General features: G+C 40.9%; 2 protein-coding genes across 5 annotated transcripts in view; one reads left to right on the top strand and one right to left on the bottom strand.

Moving 5' to 3' along the window:
• The window catches only part of WDR3 (WD repeat domain 3), a 29,808-nt gene extending 28,993 nt beyond the window's left edge, over nt 1-815 (top strand). Inside the window, exon 27 of the mRNA XM_070487140.1 lies at nt 6-815. Within this exon, the coding sequence (XP_070343241.1) occupies nt 6-161 (156 nt within the window). The 3' untranslated portion in view covers nt 162-815. The remainder of the gene's footprint in view (nt 1-5) is intronic.
• SPAG17 (sperm associated antigen 17) overlaps nt 1-21,633 on the bottom strand; it is a 209,891-nt gene that overhangs the window by 5,556 nt on the left and 182,702 nt on the right. For all 4 annotated transcript variants that reach the window (XM_070487139.1, XM_070487137.1, XM_014847644.3 and 1 more), the window contains 5 exons: nt 17,212-17,348; nt 15,716-15,900; nt 13,509-13,569; nt 10,360-10,504; nt 7,391-7,535 (listed from right to left, as the gene is read on the bottom strand). In XM_070487139.1, coding sequence (XP_070343240.1) covers nt 7,396-7,535; nt 10,360-10,504; nt 13,509-13,569; nt 15,716-15,900; nt 17,212-17,348 — 668 coding nt within the window. In that variant the 3' untranslated portion in view covers nt 7,391-7,395. The remainder of the gene's footprint in view (nt 1-7,390; nt 7,536-10,359; nt 10,505-13,508; nt 13,570-15,715; nt 15,901-17,211; nt 17,349-21,633) is intronic.

Below are 21,633 nucleotides of genomic sequence, written 5' to 3' on the forward strand. Positions count from 1 at the left end.
CCCAGGATGTTATTGGCTTCAACATGGCAGGTCTTGATTATCTCAAGAGGGAATGTGAGGCAAAAAGTGAAGTTATGTTTTTTGCTGATGCCACCAGCCACTTGGAAGAGAAGAAGAGGAAGAGGAAAAAGAGGGAGAAGCTGATTTTAACGTTGACTTAGAACAGAAATGTGGTGCCTTTTTTCTGCTTTTTCTTTCAAAGGACTTCCAAACTAACCAGCAGTAGTTGCTGTTGACTTAATATAACCAGGTGACAGAGTTGGCCGTGTTGCAGAAGATCTCTGGATGCGGTTCCAGCTTGCCTGAGGGAATTCCACCTGAGGACTGTGGGCTCCATTTCTTGGACTGAATCCCAGGACTGGTTTAAAATCCTCTGTGCCCTCAAAGATTGAGCCCAGCAAGAGTTCTTCCCTTTCTATTCTGGGAGGGAGCAAAGAATTTTTTTTACATAGGCATTTGTTTTACTGGAGTTGAAATTAACATTTCAAAAGTTTTTCTTGTATTTTTGTTTTTTAAGGCAGAAGATTTGTTGGTTGATTTGTTCTTCTTTGTATTAGGTTTTACTTCCTGCTGAGACAATCAGGTGGACAGTTGATTACTTTCTGCCCATAAATGCAGAATCACTGACTTACAGAGCTGAAAAGGACCCTAAAAATTACCTAGAACGGCCTCCCGAAGCTTAAGCTCTTGCAAGTTGTTATATCTGTATATAAAGATATCCTAATTGCTAATTGTTTATACTTCTCTAAATAAAATAGTTGTTTCTAATTAAAGCGTAGTCCAGCTGAGATGCCTTGCTGGGCTTCTGAGTGATTAATACACCATGTGTGTGTGTACGTGATAGGGATTTGGGGAGGTGGGAGTGTTTTAGGAAAAGATATTGACACATACTTGTGGGCCTGGGCTTTTCTTTGTGGGAAATTTTTAAGTTACTAATTCACCTCCTTGTTAGAGTTCTATTCAGATTTTCTGCATCTTCTTGAGTCAGTTTCAGTAGCTTGTGTCTTTCTATGAATTTGTCCATTTTGTGTAGGTTGCTGTATTGTAGTGCTACCATTTTCTTGCCAGTCTCAGAGCGGCAGGTCTTGTGGCATGGCTGTCTGTCCCAAACCACAAGTCTGTGATTGTTCCTAAGCATCATAGTCACTGAAGTAACAAAGGAATACAGTGGCGTTATTTGTTGGGCAGAATAAGAGTAAGAGAATTTTGGGATCGAGTTCCTGAGGCTTAACTAGGAAAAGGCAAGACAATAGATAGTGGATTCTAAGTGCTTTCCAGTTGGAAGAGTCAGTCTTGTCTTTAGGCGGCTGTTCTGCCCCCAGGGAGAGGAGTTAGTTACTTAATTCTTGAACGATAGCTTAACTCTTGAGTGAACAAAGGCTGAATCCATATCTTGTTTGTGCTTCTTGGAGTTGTTCATGAAGACGTAAAGAAATGGCAGCATTTTCCACTAACACTTTTGGTGGTTTCCAAACCAAAACAAGTTCCAGGAGGGCATTCTACATGTATATATATGTTTTAAAAGTTCTGCTTTCCCATAGCTTTGCTATCATTTAAGATTAACAATACTAAAGGATTTACAGGTGCTTCTGTCTGATAAGTGCTACACTACTTAAAGAGAAGGAGAACATGTGATAGATAAAGTGATGCGTACAATAAGTGACTGAGCTATAACTTTTGGGCAAAATACTGGAAACTCCTTAACCCTAAAGGTTAGAGGTTAATTGGTGAATTAAAAGTCAGCATTTATTGGCTTAGTCAGCCATTGGCTATATATAATGCTTAATACAGAAACCATTTAATGAATAATATCTCTTGCAAATGATGCAGTGTTACCTATAGAAGCCCGTAATGCCATAAAGAAAAGCCTCATGAATGGTTTATTAGGAGTATAACATCTCAGCTTACTTTATGTATATATAAAAAATATGTATAAATTATATATATGTCCATTATATATATATTTTATATATGTCCATACACATTTATATATTATATATTTATATATAATCATAATATAATATTTATAATATAAATCATATATATTTATATATATAATTATATATATATATATCCATATGTCTATGTAAGAATAGCTTAACAATTTTGAGATTCCCTGGCTAGAAGTTAGCTTGGTATACTCAGTATTAAGTGTTTCTCAGTGGCAAGTGTCACAGGTCTAGCTCATCCCAAAGAAACCTAGTAAATCTAGCAGGGAATATAGGACAGTGACCATGGAGGTAGGAGTGTCTCACTGGGGCCAGGACTGTATCTGGGGGGGTTCCACTCACCCATCAGGTGTAATTGATGAGCCTGCTTGGCGCAGCCTTTCTAGGCCAGACCAGGCAGGAGCTTAGGAAGAAGCCACCTGGCCTACATACACTATCCACAATTCACCCCCTTTCCTCACAATTGAAGATCCTGAGTTTTGAGATGAGACTGATGTTCCTAAGGGTAACATCCCCTTATGTTCTAAGTGTTAATTTGTTTCTGAGATGTGGGATCCAAGCAGCTCTAACGTGTTGTTTGGACAGAGCCCACATGGTCCAGCAGTCAGGGGCCCGACCCTTGTGAGGGCCTAGTGCTAGCTGCCCTTGTGTAGTCCCTTCCTGCTGAGAGTGGGCTGGACCTGGTGACTGGCTTCTGAAGAACAAAGTAGAGCAAATGTAGTGGGAGGTCTCTTCTAAGATTAGGTTATGGGACCCCTGGCTTCTGCCTTGCTCACACTCTCTCAGGCTCTTGTTTGCTCTGATCAACTGAGCTGCCATGTAGTGAGCTCCCCTAAGGAGAGGCCCACGTGGTAAGGAACTGAGAGCCATCTCCAGACAACAGCCAGTGAGGGACTGAGGTCCTCAGTTTAACAGCCTGCAAGTGTCACCGTAGAAAAAAGCAACTGCAAAAGAAAAGGGGAGTTTCTTTTGGGGTCTCAGAATTGCAATTCAGGGAGCATAGGTTCCGGCAGTAGCCAGAAAAGTGTCCCTCTGAGGAGTGAAACTCAGGAGGTTTTATGAGCAACAAGGTGAGCCCAGAACAGTCACCTCGGTGGTTTTCAGGGAGGGTAAATTTATGGTACAGTTCATTGGCTTACTCAAGGATATCTTGTTGCTGCCTGAAAAAGTACATTTTTGCACAGTCCTTCAAAAAGTCTCTTCTCAGCAAATAGCTCCCTTTTGGCAAGTGAGCAAGGTCAGCACAATTTCCTATTTTTTTAAACAAGACAGAGTCCAGGGTACAAAATGGAGTCACTCTTTCACACAAGAACTGCATCCTGCCAATGACTGACTGCCTGAGTGAGCTGAAGGCAGATTCACGCCGATTCACCCCGAGGTGAGCCCGAGCACCCAGGGAGCTGTGCTTGGATTCCTGACCTGCAGAAGCTATGAGATCGTAAATGTTTGTTGCTTTAAGCCACTGAGTTTTGGGGTAATTTGTTACATAGCAACAGATAACGAATATAGCTTCTATAGAACTAATTATCTAACCTGGTTTTGTTTCAGATTCTTCATCTATGAAATGGGCACAATAGTGCCCGCCCTTATACCGTTCTTGTGAAGTGCTTACTGGCTCCACGTAAACACAGGATATGTTTCTATTGTTACTGTGTGCAATATATGAGATGCAAGATAGAAAACTACAGAATGATTCCAGTATACACATAAATAGGGGAGATTGGAAAGAAATAGACTAAAATGTTATCTGTGAGTGCTGGGTGATGGTGCAGAGAATCTTTACAATAGATGTTTACCTTAAAAATGAAAGAATAAGTACAATAAACATCTTTTAATTTCTTTACCTCTGATAATATGAACAAAGAGGCATAAAGGCAACATAACTTAAGACATTTTTTCTATTAGGTTGATTCATGAAGTTACTTCTGATAAATTTGTGCCAACAGAAATTATGAATCTTTATTTGAAAGCTATTCTGTAGTTTTTAGAAGTGTCCAGCTAGAGATGCAAACTTCACCATAACTTCTGAAAGTCATGGACTAGAACTGAGATAAACCATGCCATAATTCAGTGGTTCCCAAAGGCTATTCCAAGATCCTCAGGGCTCCCTGAGACCCTTTCAAGATGTCTGCAAGGTCAAAAATATTTTCAAAACAATATTAAGATGTGTGCGAGGTTGAATAGTGTCCTCCAGAAATTCATGTCCACCTGGAACCTGTGAATGGGACCTTATTTGGGAATAGGATCTTTACAAATGTAATTAGATGAGGTCATACTAGATTAGGGCCCTGAATCCAATGACTGTAGCCCTTATGAGAATGCCATGTGAGGATACACAGGGAAGGAGGCCACGTGACAAGAGAAGCAGAAAATGGGACTGAAGTGATACAGCTACAAGCCAAGGAGCACCAAGGATTCTGGCTACCACCAGAAGCCAGGAGAGAGGCATGAAACAGCCTCCAGAAGGAACCAAACCTCTAACACCTGGTTTCAGACCTCTGCCTTCCTGAACTGCAAGAGAATAACTATCTGCTTTTTTAAGCCACTCAGCTTGTGGTAATTTCTTATGGTAGCCCCAGGAAAATAGATTTTGATACCAGAAAGTAATGTGCTGCTGTAACAAATACCAAAAAATGTTGACGTGGCTTTGGAATTGGGTAATGGGTAAAGGCTGGAAGAACTTTGAGCCCCATGATAGAAAGTCTATCTAGAAGACAGAAAGGTGTCTAGAAGTCTAGATTACCCTGACAAGACTATTGGTAGAAACATGGATGTTAAAAGCAATTTCGGTGAGGGCTCAGACAGAAGCAATGGGGACAGTAGAGAAAGCTTCTATCATCTTGGAAAATTCCTATATCATCATGAACAGAATGTTGACAGAAATATGAGCATTAAAGGTGCTTCTGGTGAGACCTCAAACAGAAATGAAGGACATATTATTGGACACTGGAGCAAAAGTGATCCTTGTTATAAAATGGCAAAAAACCTGGCGAATTGTGTTCTGCTTTTGGGTGAAAAACAATGAAATTGAATTTTTAGCTGAGGTTTCCAAGCAAAACTGGAAGATGGGGCCTGATTTCTTGCTGCTTATACTAAATTGCAAGAGGAAACAGATAAATTGAGGAAGGAACTGGTCAGCAAAAAGAAACTAGAACATGATGCTTTGGAATATTCACAGCCTATCCATATTGCAAAAGATGCCAAGGCATCATCTGGGGAGATCAGCAAGGGTGTGGCTGGAAAACCTGGAAAGATCAGGCTTGTGTGACCATGGATACCATCAACCATCTCAGCAGAAGCCAGGAATAGAGACGTGGTTATCCAAGAAGGATCTGTGGAGAACCCTTGGGCCTAATGGCATCGACTCCCTTGACATCCACGGAAGAATGACAGGTTTTTGAGAGTACTGTATCAGCAGAAACACTGCCAGCTTGGCCTGATGGGAAAAGAGACAGGACAAAATGAAGGAAGGCTGCCAGACTTCTGGGATTTTATAAGCAGGAAATGGGCTGCCCAGAGGGTAAGACTGTGTCCCAGGCTGAGGACAGAGAGGCTTGAGCCAGCAGGGCCTCTGAGGGTCTAGAAGTTGGGGCTGGTGAAGCCTTTGTGGGCCCAGAGGGCAGATCAAGTTGCAGATGATTATTCTCAGGCCTTGAAACCTCATGAAATCTGCCCTGCTGGGTTGCAAACTTGCTTTAGACCAGCGACTCCTTTATTCTTTCCATTTTCTTCCTTTCGGAATGGGAATGTCTAGCCGATGCTTGCCCCAGCATTGTATTTTGCTAGCTGACAACTTGTTTTCTAGTGTCACGGGTCCACAGGTGGAGAGGAAACCAGGATAGGTCATACCAGAGTCTCACCCATACCTGATTTACATGATGAGATTTGAAATTTTTTGCGTTGATGCTATTTAGATGAGAGTTTTGGATTTAGAGTTAATCCTGGAATTAGTGAAGACTTTAAGAAATGTTGGGATGGGATGAATGTATTTTGTACGTGGGATGGATGTGAGTTTTGAGGACCCAGAGGGTAGATTGTACTGGGTTTGTCTCCACAAAATTAATGTCTACCAGAACCTGTGAATGTGACCTTCTTTGTAAATAGGGTTTTTATAGATGTAATTAAGTTAAGATGAGGTCATTCAGGATTAGGATAGCCCCTAAATCCAATGGGTGGTGTTCTTACAAGGAGAGAGACACACATAGAAATACAGTCATGCGTCACTTAATGACAGATACATTGAGAAATGTGTCCTTAGGCGATTTTGTCGTTGTGTAAACATCATAGAGTGCACTCACACAAACCTAGATAGTATAGCTTACTACATACCTAGGCCATATGGTGCTAATTTTATGGGACCACGGTCATATATGCAGTCTGTCATTGACCAAAACATTGTAATGTGGCACGTGACTGTACACAGGGAAGAATGCCATTTGAGACAGAGGCGGAGACTGAAGTGATGCAGCTATAAGCCAAGGAACACCAAGGATGGCTGGCAACCACTAGACATGGGAGAGAGGCATAGAACAAATTCACCCTGAGTCTCCAGAAGGAACCAACCTTGCTTTCGGACCTCTGGCTTCATGACTGCAAGAGAATAAATATCTGTTGTTTTAAACCACCTAATTTGTGGTACTTTGTTATGGCAGCTGTGAGAAAGTAATACAGATTTGTTACAGCAGCACTAGGAAGCTAATATGAGATGATATGTTATGACATAGTGACAGATGGAACACAGAACAGATGAGAGAATCCAACTATGTTCTATTAAGCCAGACACTGGGGAGATTTGCAAAAATGTGAAACAATGCCCTTCTTAATAAATTTGTGTTTTGGAAAATAGTTATTTTTCATGAAAAGTCTATTTATGTTAATATACTGGGTTTATTGTTGTTTTTACATAAATTTAAAATTTCTCTCAGTTTTAATTCTAATTTGATAAAAGTGATAGATATGATTCACACAAACAAAAGCTCTTTGGAATCCTCAGTGATTTTTAAGAATATATAAGGAATCTTGTATACAAAATATTTGAGAAGCCACTGGCATGCTTGTGAATTCTCAAGTCCAGAAGGGTATCCTGGTGTTTGTGTTTCTGTTTGTGCTCCTGCTTTTTGGAAAGTCAGCTCAAGACTGAAAACAGCTCTTAAATGAATGAACTTTAGAATCACATGGAAGTAGGTTAGATTTACTTCTACTTAAGATTCTCTGAGCCTCAGTTTCCCTATTTATAAAGAGAGGAAAATAATATCTATTTTATAGATATGGTATGAGGATTAGATATGAATGTATATAAAGGGGTAGCTATTATAGTTATTAAAACCAAATATTTTCATTCCACCAGACTGCATGGCTCATTGTAAGAAGAGGGGAATAAACATGAGGTCTAAGCCCTCAAATCTGAATGGTTAACAATCAAATTCCCATTTATTACTTACTGGACCTAATAAGGAGAAACTTTACGAGACATGAAGACTCCAAGTTTAGCAGAAGAAATTGTAGAAGTCCTCTGGATCGTGGGGTTTTCTTTTTCCTGGGGAAAATCTTTTAATCGCTTATCATAATTGCTGCTTGTTAAAACTGGTAAAAAACTCATTAAGGATTATGATTTTCATGACCAAATGACTTGTATATACAAACTCAGATAACATTTTAGAATCAGAGTCTCTTCTCTAGCATCATTAGCTCAGCTGTAGGTACTTTCTATCTAATGCAAATTCTATGTGCCCAGGCTTAGGGCATTAAGGGTGGCTATCCATCTCATGGAATTTCCTCTGTCTGTCCCTCCTAGTATATGTTTCTGTGAACTGTGACTGGCCTTTCTACAGGGGCCATCAGTCACCATAACTAGACCCCAAACCATACCAACGTCCAGATTTCATGCTTTTTTGGTGGGGAGGGGGATAGATCTTGGGAAATGGGCTGTGAACTATCATTGTTGACACTGGAAGTAGATAAAAGAGGTAATCAATCTCTTTTCCCCATCTATCTGTGCCTAACTGACAAGTGATCTCCGTAAGCAAGGAAATAGAAATATTAGCATAAAGGCAAAATGATTTAATTGCTGTGATCAGCAGCAGGGATTCAGATACTCTGGATCAGCATCCATAACCTGTGTAAGGGGGATATAAGAGGACTTAATTCCCGGAGGAAAAATACTGGTTCCTTGGTTAGTTTCCTTCTGTCATCACAGAAGAACCTTGCCATCAAAAAAAAGAAAAAAGAAAAAAAAAAGTCACGTTCCCAGTGAGGCTTTCCTAACTACCCCATTTTAAATTGCAATCCTCCTTAGCTCTCCCTGTACCCCCTTTCCCACTTTATATTTTTCCGCATTGCACTTATCACCATCAGAGTCCGTATTTTACTTCTTTCCTGTGTCTGTGCTCCCACGGGAACGTAAGCTACATAAGGGCAGGGATTTTTGTCTCTCTTGTTCATTTCTGCATTCCCAGTGCCTAGAACAGTGTCTAGTACATTAGAGGCCCATATTATCTTTGAAAGAATAAATGAACACAGGAATTTGACTTCATTTCTATTGAAATCAAGGCCATCTAACACAAGTTCCCCTAAATTTCTCCTTCATCTCAAAATACCTGGATCCTTAGCCATCTTCAGCCTCCTCCTTGCCAAGACTAACCCTTCAGCTCTGGTCTTGAGTATTCTCTTGCTGTCTTTTGGATACTGCTGCTTTAATTACTTCCTGCCATTCGTATTTTTAGTGTTTCTCTTCCGATCCGTTCTTTTCAGCCTACAAGCACATTTAAGTGTACACTAAACTGAAAATCTCTCCTTTGTTCTGTTGCCTCCCTGAGGCACCATATTCTCTTGCTCTTTCCTTTAATAACAAATTTTCTTGAAAGGGTATCCATACTCAATGTTTCTGCTTTCTTAACACACAGTCATTCTTTATCTTTCGCAATTTAGTTTGTGTCCTAACCAAATCTAGCAGTCCTATTTAAATCTGAATTCTCCTTGACATCTCTATAGCATCTGTCAACTATGTCCCTACTTTCCTTGAAGTTCTTTCTATGGCTTCTGAGATATTTCACGGTTTTCTAATTGCTTGTTCTGTCTCCATTGGCTCCTCTTCTTCCTCCTACTCCCTAAACAGACCCCAAATTTCTGCTCCTTTCCCATCCCTTCAATCATCACCTCTGTGTAGATGATGCTTAAAATTACTATATCTCCAGCTCTGACTCCCCAAGTGGGATCCAGTCCTGCATATCCGTGATTCACTACCTGAGCCCAAAACTTTGGAGGTGAACTCATGTCTTCTTAGTTCCTTCTATCAGTGGGCTCCACCTCAAGTTTTACAGTTCCTCCTGCCAGTGTCTTTCATCCATGTCCCTCCTCCATGTCTACTGTCGCCACGCAATAGTTCTTGTCTTTACACTTGGCCTATTGAAGTAGCCTTCCAATGGTTTTTTGCATATGTTGAAGGTTCTTCTCCTTCATCATATCCTGCCCCATAACAGTGAATTCATTTCTATAAGGATATGCTGATTATATCACCCACTGGGTCAGAAACCTTCAATGATTCACTGTTGCTTATATATTAAAGAGTAAGCCAAGGATTCAAAATCTTCGACAACTGGATTCTAACCAACTTTCCCACTATGTTTTCTAGTACTCTCCAAGCTCTCCACAAATTGAACTCCCTGTTAACCCTCCCAAACACCCAGAGCTTTCCTATTGCTATGGGTTTGTTTATTCTTTCTGTTTTGTCTCCTTTCATCAAGAGTTTTTGCATTCTATAAGACCCAGCTCAAATATCAAATAGATATATAACACAAAGTATATATGATTCATGTCATTGGAGGACAAAATAATATAGGAATCAAGGGCGCAGATTTTATTTCTGATCCTAGATTACATAAGTCTTTTAAGATAGAGTTCAAATTTCATTTTTACATATGATAAAATATTTCATACTGTACCTTGCATATAATAGGTACTTGATATCAATGTGACATCTATATGCAAGAGACACCAATATGAAGGAATCTATGTGCAATTTAGTGAATATCCATCCAGTCTTTATAATAAAAAGCTATCTCCTACCCCTCGACAAGATTACAAGTTTTATTGATGACAAAGACTTGCTTTTTCTTAAAAAAATAATTGTCTGATATCCCATAAATAGCCAATAACATTGACATTTATTCAGTTTGCAGTGACTGCCCATGTATTATGTGTCAGGCCTTTTGCTAAGATGCTTTCAAAGATCAGTGAAGACAATCTTTGTGCTAAGAAACTTACCTCTATGGTTTTAAAGATACAATTAATGAAGATATGGAGATGTGGGTGTTAGGCAGTTGGAAAACAGCATTTTGACTTCCCTGCTCTCCTTGCTCATATATAATTTCTGCACTATCTATGATTACGCAAATTGAACTTTAAAGGATATTTGCTTCCACAGGTAAGAACAGGACATCATGCTCAGTCATAATCTCAATATTGTGAGAGATGTGTGCTGATCCCTTGGCACCATCCTCTCCAACAACCATGGTAAATAACTCCACTTTCAGTTCTGCCTGCAAACCAGCTGCCACCTATAAAACATAATGTAGCTGTAGGATCAGACATATCTGAGTTCAAATCTTCTTTTTTTAAACACAACATTGCTTTTTATTTTTAACTTGTTATTTTTATTTTTTTTTGCTGGGAAAGATAAGCCCTAAGCTAATATCTGTTACCAATCTTCCTCTCTTTCTTTTTTTTTCTCCCCAAAGCCCCAGTACATGGTTGTATACTCTAGTTGTAAGTCCTTCCAGTTCTATGTGAGCTGCTCCTACAGCGTGGCTATGGACAGGCGAGTGGTGTGGTTTGGCGCTCAGGAACCCAACCCCGCAACCCAGGCCGCTGAAGTGGAGCCTGCCGAACTTTCACCACTAGGCAACCACGGCTGGCTCCAAATTGTTCTTTTTAACATTAATTTGGGCAAGTTACTTAAACTCTCTAATCCTGCTTCCTCATCTAGAAATTTGGCACTAATGAACAATAGCTGTTACAGTATTTAGAAGAATTACTTTGTTGATTAGTTAGGTAGAATTCCATTGAGTAAAATGGGACCCAGGATAAACTGTTGAAGGAGAAAACCAGGTGATATTCAGGAAAAAGCATAAGAAAACTAAATGCCAGAATACTGATGCTGCACTCAAGGCAAACTTCTACAATGCCCATAATTGTGCTATTTCTTGAATGCCAGTAGTATATTTCTGTCTATTGGCATCCTTGCAGGTAAAGATAAATTTAAGATAAATAAATTTAATCTAAGAGACTGGGTGAAACCCACGCCTTCCCTGCCCTGCCCCTTGCTTTATGGTACTCCTAATGTAAGCCCTGTAACGTGACAAAGCCAGTAGAGGGAGACAGAATTAGTTTAAATGCCAAACTGCTTGGGTCTGAAAGCTAAATGGATGAGGTTTGCACCAACAAAGAAGAAACCTGATCTACAATGAAGAAGAAACACAGCAAGGAATGGGCTTCTTGCCTTGTTCCTTGAAGAGAACACTAGCCAGGAAAGAAAGAGCTGTTTATGTTTCTAAGCTGCCTCTCCGGGAGGTGGGTTAAAAAGCAGACTTGAGAACAGTTATCTGGAAAAAATAAATCAGAAACTACCACATGGAAAGCAATTAGATAAAAGTGGAATTTTTTTTTCTTCAATATACTTTTATAAATAATAGAGTTGAAAAATGTTTCAATTTTTCAACAATATGCTTGTGAACGTCTGCATACTGGAGGGTGTCCAAATGCTGTGTTTCTGAGAATCAGGCCCTCGGTCCTCCAGGCCTGACAATCAGAGCAGGGCTGGGGATGATGACATCCTGCGCAAGGGGAGCTGGAGTCCTGCCAGCACACAGGTTTACCCAGGCTTTGAGCATATTCATTTAGCTCTGGCAACTAACCAAGGTGAACAGTGGTTAGATTTACATATGGAGAAGTCTATAGATTATACTTTTGCCAGAGCCAAAGTCTACCATCAAAAAGAAAAAAAAAAGACCTGAAAAAAACTAACAGTATAGAGTGAGCTTCAAAGAACACACGCTGGGTTTTTAGTACCTATAAAGGTTGATCAAGCAGTCACTTCGGCTTTTGGCATAATCCCTATTTTAAATGAAAAAGATTTGCTAACTTCCCAGAACAGTGGAAGAAGAGCTTGCTTTGATTTTTGTTTTCGCTTTATGTTGTGAAGATTCTGAACTCTTGACACAGTAGAATCATGAACTGTTTCAGAGAGGTACTCATGAATTAGTGGACCCACTCCCTAAATGTATTTCTTTTTGGAACTGCAGCCTGCATATTACTGTTTTATAAATCATAAGACATTAGAGCTGAAAGAGGGCTAAGAAATTATCCAGTCTAAGCTCTTTCTCTTACAGATGAGGAAACAAGGCACAGAGGATTAATTAACCAACATCACTGAGCTACTTGGTAGCACAGTGATGACAAGAAGCCAACTGACTTTGCACTATACCGAACTAACCCTTCTGTGTCAACATATAACAACTGGGGCTGCTTTGAGATCTCAGGTCTCAGTGAGCACTGTGTGCTGGTCATGGGACTGGATGCCCTTGCTCAGCGCTCCCATGAGCCTGTTCATGTCATCTGTGCTGAATGGCTCATGTATCTACCAGACATCCTCACTTCATCTGTCACTCAATCATACATCTCTTGAGTGCCCACTGCGTGCCCAGCTCTGTAAGCTCCTTATGTGTCTTACTCATTTTTAACACCCCCTGTACCCAGGCACTGTCAGTGGCACATGGGAAGAACTCAAAGTTTGTTGAGTGAAATGAGTATTAAAGCAGCAAGATGATGCACTGACCAAGAAATAAATGTTAAGATTTATAAGTGTGATTTTATTATCTTTTGAGACAAACTTTTGCTTACATCATATTACATTTCTGAAATTACAATTTAAAGAGGCAATACGCATATTTTATACGAAACTCCTCATTTTGGGGAATGTATTAAATAAGGTCAGAACAGGTTGACATTTTAAAATTTGTGTTTCAGAAATCTTTGGAGAAATGAGGCAGCTGATGAATTTAATATACTATTATTTCTTAGTATGTCATCAAATAATATTATCTGGCAAATACCAAGAGAACAAACCAGATTTACATAAAATATGAAGAATGGAATAATTATTTTTCCAATGGATTTTTCACTTTGCAGGATTTGTTACAGGATATCTTTAGATAAGGAGCTTTCCAATGCTTGTTAAATCATAATTTTTAAAAAGGTGTTTTTCATACAACTGTACATAACTTTAGTATTGAGACAAGTGGGGTGAACTTCATAAATGTTTCCATCTGGAAGTTTAACTCTATTTACACGTAGGATCAGACTCATGGATATTATATGAAGTGACATTAAGCCACATATTGTACCACTACCATGAATCTTTTGCTCACGATACTAGAAAAATTAGACTTATACATGGTCTAAACTGAATGGGTAGAATGATTCAAACGCCCACTTCACTGGAAACATACACATATTCATATACACACACACAAACACACACAATAGACAGCACATCAGACTTACAGGCCCAGGTTTGTAAGTCACTTTCAATCCTGTGCTGGGTGGGGGCTGCTTCACCCTAAACCTACCAGGCAAAAAGATGGGAATAAAGTTATGCCATAATGAAAAACATGAGCAATGGATGAACGTGGATGTTATAAAATCAGGAAGGGGTTAATATTCGCTACACAGGAGCAGGGGGTCCATACCATTAGACAAACAACACAATATTCATTGGAGAGCAGAATCCGGGGCCCATTTCACAACCGCCTTTCCAATAGTTTTCATCAGCATCAAACGGACTCCAACCTGAGTTTCACCCTTTTGTTATTGGATGCTGACAAGCAGCTTGGGCCTGGGCAGAGTACTGTGAATGTTTGGCTGGTGTGTGCACTGCAGCGTAGCCGCCAGCGTGAACACAAAATGCTGGCTGCCAGATCATTAAGCGGAAGAAGAAAGGCTCTTTTGGAAAGCAGTGGAGCATGGGAGCCAGTCTTGCTCTGTCGTGGTATGGGGTTTGCATGTTTGGGGAGAAGAGAAACAAAAGGCTCAGAAAATGTTGGAGAACTTGTGGTTCCTATTGATCCCCTTCCTTTCCTGTGGTTTGTGGGTTCTGCCTGAAGGTCAGAGACTTGGAGTAAATTAAAATAACGAGGAAACTTACCTCCATATTGACCCCAGACTCGCTCCTTCTACCATCAACTTTGCTGTCTGCCCTGTAGTGGCTGAATTCAAGCTGAGGAGTAAAATCTCTAAAACTAAAATTCTATCCTGGCCAGACAGGATCTGCATGGATGAGCTTTATTAGTTTGAAGTTGATCTCTATTTCTCCCTACCCACTTTGTTGGCAACAATCTAAGAAAACAACAATGTCTGATCTGGTGGCTTGGGTCCCTCATCAGGTTGTTTCTGAGGAAGCAAACATGATTCCTGGAGTTGGGGATTTGCCTCATCTAAAATCTTAAATTGCATGCTCCTGTGGCTTTGCTCCATCTGATTTCCGATCCTAAGTCCAGAATCACAAAGATTCTTCAAGGACTTGCCCCTTACACTGAGAATAACTCGGCCATTGAAACAAGCATTTCACTTTCAACAAACATTTTTATGGGGAAAAACTCCCACATTATGCTTAAGTTTAATTCAAAATAGAATAGAAGCGATTTTGTAATGGAGTTGTCATAGTATAGATATATGGTATATTGAACCAATGGGAAGGGCCCACCTCCCACATGAAGCAGGGACCACAGCTGTGTTGATAAAGCAAGGAGCCTCCAATGAACTGGTCCTCAGGAGATCTGAGGTCCAGCCCTGCTGTAGCCTACAAGACCTGAAAACAAGTTACTCAGTTTGTTCCTTTGTAATAATCTCTAAGCTCTCTACAAGCTCTGAAATTCTATTCGCCTTGATCTGAAAATGAAGGCCTGACTCTTTTTCTTGTCATTGAACCCCAGATATAGCGTATTTTCAACTGAGAGTATAGACTGTGAGTTAAGGTATTTGTTATTAATTCCAAGTCACATCTTTGGAGTCAAAATGATCCTAATGACTTAGGTTAAATTTTTTTCCTTTTTGCCTCAATTATGCATAAATAATGTAATTAAAATCACTTTTAGATCATAAAGTGCAAACAAACGTCAGCTGATATTATAGTTGGCAGTGGATTTGAGAAATAGACTTTCAAGTTTTGTGCGTTAGTTATTGTTAATACTTGTATACAACTTCCCCTTCTTTTTTTTTTTCCTGAGGAAGATTAGCCCTGAGCTAACGTTTGTGCCAATCTTCCTCTATTGTGTACGTGGGTCACTGCCACAGCATGGTTGATGAGTGGTGTAGGTCCACACCCAGGATCTGAACCCCCGAACCTGGGCCGCAGAAGCAGAGGGTGCCAAACTTAACCACTACTCCAGGGGGTCAGCCCCTTCATTTTTTGCTAGTGCAGATCAAGCCTTGAGTTGCTTCTACCAAAGTATGAATAATGATTAATGGAAGAGCAAAAAAGGACCTACTACCTAGTTGAGGCTTGGTAAATACTGATTTGTTGAAGAATGAACGGATGAACAAATGCATGAATGAACAGATGAATTAGTAAATGATTGAATGAATGATGTGGAGATTCAAGAATCAAGGTATAATTACAGTTCAGTTCAATAAACATTCACTGATGTAGGTGTCCAAAGACAAGTCACAGAGTGGAAGGTGACCTGAGCAGACATTTGGTGCCCCGGCCTCACCTGCAGAAGTCCACTCCAACATTCTTGAGCTTCACAGTGGTTTCATAGGTGTGCCCTTCTTCAAGCACTCCAAAATTCACTGACGGTGGGAGGAGATGAAATCCAAAAGGGGATGAATTTGCGTTATTAATGGCAGCAGAAGCAACCGAGGATGTTCTCACTCTTCCTCCAACAGAATCTTGCACCTTTGCATTAAGAAAAAGTAATAAAATAAAATGGTTCTATTTTGCATTCTCAAGATACGAAAAAGGCTCTGTCAGCAGAGGAAAGTAACCACTTGGCTGGGGAAGGAAATAAACATTCACAGTCTCACATAATCCCTACAACAGCACTGTAATCAAGTATTTTAGGCTTTGTTTTAAGGATAAAAAAGTTCAAGTTCAGAGAATTAAAAGACAGATAATTTGCTCAAGTGGTAAGTGGTGGAGTAAAGTTTCAAACTCAAGTTTGTCTGATTCTAAAGTGTGTGCTCTTTCCTCTGTGCCAGCGATTATTAAACTGTAGGTCCCATCAGAATCCCCTGGAGGACTCCTTAAGACACAAACTGCTGACTCTGCCCCCAGAGTTTCCCAATCAGTAAATCTGGGATGGGGCCCGTCAACTGCAGTTATAAGTTCTCAGGTGCTGCCAATGCTGCTGTTCGGGTAACCACACTTGGAGAATCACTGCCCTACATCCTTGTTATTCCCCAGATGGGCAGCACTGACCTCACCTGGGAGCTTGTTAGGACTGCAGAATATCAGGCCCCACATCAGACCCGGTGAGTCAGAATCTATACTTTAACAAGATCCCTCGGTAATTCATGTGCACATTAGAGTTTGAGCAGCACACCTAACACCTATCAGTCACATACCTTGCAATAATTTCTATGATGGCAATGAACACAGTGTGCCATGAAAGTATCAAAGGATAACTATCAAAACTTGATTGGTGGGCTCGAGAAAGGCTTCCCAGCAGAGCTGAGATGGAATCTTAATCTTGGAGGCTCTGAGGAAGGAATGAACTTGGTGCTTTTAAAGAACTAAGAGAAACCTACAGTGGCTGAAGTATAGCGAGTTTGGGACAAGGTGAAGGTAAAGAAGCAACCAGGGCCGTGGCTAGCAGTCATGCTGAGTCATTGGATTTTATCCCAAGAGTCATGAGAAGGGTGGCCAATGATCCCCTTGGCCAGTGGTGTTGGCAAACTGGCTCTCCAAAAAGAACCTTGATTAGTAACATTTGCTGATTTCTATGGTATAAGAACTCCCAGCATGGCTGATTTCAAGCTACCAATGGTTTAACACCTGGTTCATAAAATTCCTCTCATGAGCCTGTAGGAGCTGGCTCCAGCAAAGCACTGCCTTAGCTTCTCTCTGTGTGACCTGAAGGCCTTCATGGGGAGATGGTACGTACAGTAAACAGCAGTACACAGTGGCTGGAAATCCATAACCTCAATGAGTCAGGATTACATAAAATGCTGGTTGGCTCTGGGGAATTTGTTCCCATGTCTGTTTTACCTTCTCGAGAGGTTGAGACTTGGGCTTGGAACTCAGCAAATAGCGAGGTAACCTCACTTTCTCTTTCCTTGCTTGTCCTGCAACATCCTGTAGCAATGACTGGGTTGGAATTTTCACAGGGGCATAAGTTTCTGGTTCTGTTAGAGAGAAAGTTTAAATTATACCACATGGGCATTTTATTCAAAGACATTCAAGGTCATACCAGAGTATATGAGAACATAAACCAACTTGGGAAGCTTTTCTTCTTTCCTTTTTAAAGAGCTTATTTAAAGGAACAAAGGCTTTTATTAATTCCAGTGTTATATCTTTACATTTTACAAAGAGATTTTACCTAATATTGGTCCTCACTAGAACCCTATGAAATGGACAGGGCGGATGCTATTAGTATCTCCTTTTAAAAATAAATGAAAAAAAATCAGATTCTAAGAAATCGAGTGACTTGCCTGTGATGGAATGAACTTATAACTGGGTCTTCAGTATTCTTTCCGTTAAATCAACAAGGTTCAATATAATAAAACATTGACTCTGAAAGATTTCTTAAAACTAATCAGGACAAAATCCTAAGAATTTCTTTGGTTCAACTACCATATTTATAGTTCTAAAAAGTGGTGTAGTAATTGTAGATAAATTAAGCCAGAGAATTAAATCCTCAGATCACTAAATTTGGTGAAGGAGTGAGCAAAAGTAATCTACATCTCTGCAGTTCTATGTATTTCCCAAATTTCCGGGAGATTGAAATAAGAATTGTATTTTAGATCATCACATTTAAATATCTTTTCTTGCATTCAATCATCAAGAGAAGAAAGGAGGGGGGAGCACGATTTGAGCATCTGCCATCTGCAGGCAAGCACCACTCTCACTTGGTTCTCATAAAATCCTCCGAGCTGAGGGTTATGGTAATTATAATCTTTGTATGCTCAGCACTCTTTCCATGCCCACCTCCACATCCACTCCTACCACACATACTTCTGGTGTCACAACATCCCTGGCCCCAGCCATCAGGATGGTACATGACCCTTGCAAAGCCAATGCAGGCCCTTCAGCAGGATATTTCCACTTAGGCTGACAGGTATGATCCCTTCTAGTCTACTGGGTTATGAATCTGGAAGAATCGGAATCTTGGACCTCTATAGTTGTGGTCCCTGCCACGTGGACATAGGTTGTCCTTTGTAGGAGAAGATAAAACTAAACAGGGACAAGTAAAGATGGGGCAAGGTGGAGGCAGGGAGGGTGGCCACAGAGATGGGTGATCAGACACAAACACACTCCCAAAAAGCCGGAGTGCCCGAATCCAGTCGGCCCTGGGCTAGCACCATGTCCACTTCTCTGTGGTTTGCTTTTCAGCACCAATAAATCTCCCTCAACTTTTCTTTGTGTAGAGTTTGAGTTTCACTTCCCTCAGTTACAAATTGAAGAGTCCTAACTAGTATAGTATTAGTATCTCTTTTTTACAGGTGAGAAAACTGAAGTTAAGTGACTTGTCCAAGAGACTGAAGTGGCAGGGCTGGGATGTGCACCTAAGTGTGTCAGATTCCACAAGGAGCATCATGTTTCTACTACTGTGAGATAACAGCAAATACATATATTGGTCTGTGCCTCTGGTTGCTGGCACAGAACTCCTAAAACCCTTGTAATTTCCTAAGAGTTAAGAGCACAGGGAATATCTTTTGTTCTAATATTTGGTCTTTGACCCAGGTTCCTGACACAGAGCTCCTAAATCCCTTGGAATTTCCTGGGGAATAGGAGTGTCTTTTGATCTCATGAGGTGACTCTTGGTGGGCTCCTGGATAGCTTCAGGATGGGGGCTGGTCACTGGAAAGACCAAGCCACGATTAGAAGCTTGGAACTTCCAGCCCCACCCCCATGTTCTGGGAAGGAGAGAGGAGATGGAGATTGAGTTAATGATTGATCATGCCTAAATGATGAAGCCGCCAGAAAAATCCCTACAGGGTACAGAGAGCTTCTGGGTTTGTGAACACATCCATGTGCCAGGAGGATGGTGCTCTCCAATTCCACAGTGACAGAAGCTCATCTGCTGGACCCTTTTAGGTCTTGCCCTCTGTATCTCTTCATCTGGCTATTCATTTGTGCCTTTTATCACATCTTTTATTATATAATAATATATGAATTCTGTGAGTTCCAGAAAATTATTAAATCCTAGAAGGGGGTCATGGGAACCCTAATCTGTAGCTGGTTGGTCAGAAGCACAGGTGACAACCTGGACTTGCGATTGGCATCTGAAGTGGGGGGCAGTCTTATGAGACTGAGCCTTTAACCTTTAGAGTTTGCACTAACTGTGGTTAGTGTTAGAATTGAACTGAATTGTAGGACATCCAGCTGGTGCTGCAGAATTTCTCGGTGTGGGAAAACCCACATACATCAGGCCACAGAAGTATTCTGTGTAAGTAGTGGGTTTTTCCTAGACAACTAGCCAGTCTGTTCCAAATCCATCTGTGCATCATAATCCCCTGGAAAAACAGAGATTCCCAGGGCACATGCCAGACAAGGCCTATTTCAGACCAAAACAGAAACAGAATCTCTGGGGGTGGAGCTCAGTGATCAGTGTTTTAATGTATTGATTCCCTTTGGTCACCACTCCCTACACAGGCAATTATTCTAATAGTTTGATGTATCTTTTCACTTGAATTCTTACCATATGTGTGTTATTGTTTTATATGAATGCATCTTACCAGCCTAATGAGTACTAATTACTCACTAATACTATTAGTAGTATTAAATACTGATATGGAGTTTATCATGTGCCAGGCACTGCTCTAGGCATTTTACATACACTGACTAATGTAATCCTCACAGCCCTGTGATATATATATATACCATTACTTCCCTTTTACAGAAGAGGAAACAAGGAGAGAGAGCGGGGTTAAACAGCGTGCCCCGTGCTACCCTGCTGTTGTAGAAGGAGGCAGGGAAAGCCGATACTCTTCCCTGCTCCCTACCATACTGCCTCCCACAATTGAGATGGATTATTATCCCACTGAACCTACCCAGCGCTTCACCAGGGGCTGGGGGCGGGGAGAGGGAGAACTTGACAGGCTTGGAGCAGAGGCTGGTCACCAGCTGATACAGAGGTATTTTAATGTTTCATATCTAATAGAACAACTGGGATGGCCCTACTAGTAGTATCATCTGAACAGTGCTGCTGGGTCTGACCGAACTGAGGAACCTGGAACGGTTCCCCGTTTCTCTGCTGAGGCAGACTGCAGTATTTATTCACAACACAGTTGTTTTACTTCCTCTCAGAGCATGGCTTTATTTATGTCCTCCCTGAGCATGCCTTCCCTGTAGGTGGAGTGCATTTCTCTGCCCCATTGATTTGAGCTCAGCCACAGGACTTGCTTTGACAATACGTGTGTGTGAGTGGCAGTGTGCCAGTGCTGAGCGGAGGCTGTGAGTGGCGGCACGTGTTCCCATTCACCTCTCTTCAGCTTTGACCCTCTGCTACTAGGACAGCTGACCCCAGAGGGTGGCGGCTCCTTCACTGTGGTACCCAGAATACACCTGAACTCTACCTGCAGCTGGTGGTGTGCTGGTAAAAGCTTAACGACTGACTCTCTGGAGAAAAACTGCCCTGGTTTGTACCATTTGCACATTTGCAGCATTTGCTGATTTCTCACCACGGTCGACTCAAGCTCTCAACATGGTGTCACAGAACATGAGTTGGGAAGAGATGAGCACCATCAGATCTCAGGGGCCTGCGGTCTGGAGCAGAGGCTGCCGCAGTGGACCCACAGCCCCCAAAACTGGTTGTTCTAAGCCATTACAGGATTTATGCGGTATTATCACAGCAAACTCTGACAAGTACATTTTTATTTTGCAAAGATCCAAACCTTTGCTACCTGACTCTACTGTATTTTCCAAACACCATCTTGTACTACTACCAAATGAGAACACTCTGATCTATTTACACCGGATTCCTACTCAATTCTACCTGCAGGCTTTTGAACACATTCTTTTTTTTTCTTGGCATAAAATGCTCTTTTCTCTTCCCCACATCTGGAGGGCAGTGTAATAAAACATAGAGAAGAGGAGTTGCTTGACTTTTTCCAGGTTTCAGTCTCCTCATGTAAAATGAGGGTAAACTGAGGTGATCCTAACTTAGATCTTAAAATCTATGAAATTCGTTTATTCTTCAAGACCACTTCTCCCATAAAGCTCTCCCCACTGTGTGTGTTAATCTCTTCCTACTCTGAACTTCTTTAAATGTTATCACCCTTAACAAAATTTAATTTACCGCTTAGAGTGGAGTCACATTATTGTCTCTTATCTCCAGTATCTCAGATCACTAAATTTGGTGAAGGAGTAGGATGCAGTAGGCGTCCTTCTTGTTTCAAAATGACTTTTTTCTCCTTTAAAAATTGCCGTTCCTTTGACGCTCGTGCCACCAGACTGTACTACGATGTC

Source organism: Equus asinus, chromosome 16 (assembly GCF_041296235.1).
Source record: "Equus asinus isolate D_3611 breed Donkey chromosome 16, EquAss-T2T_v2, whole genome shotgun sequence".
NCBI lineage: Eukaryota > Metazoa > Chordata > Mammalia > Perissodactyla > Equidae > Equus > Equus asinus.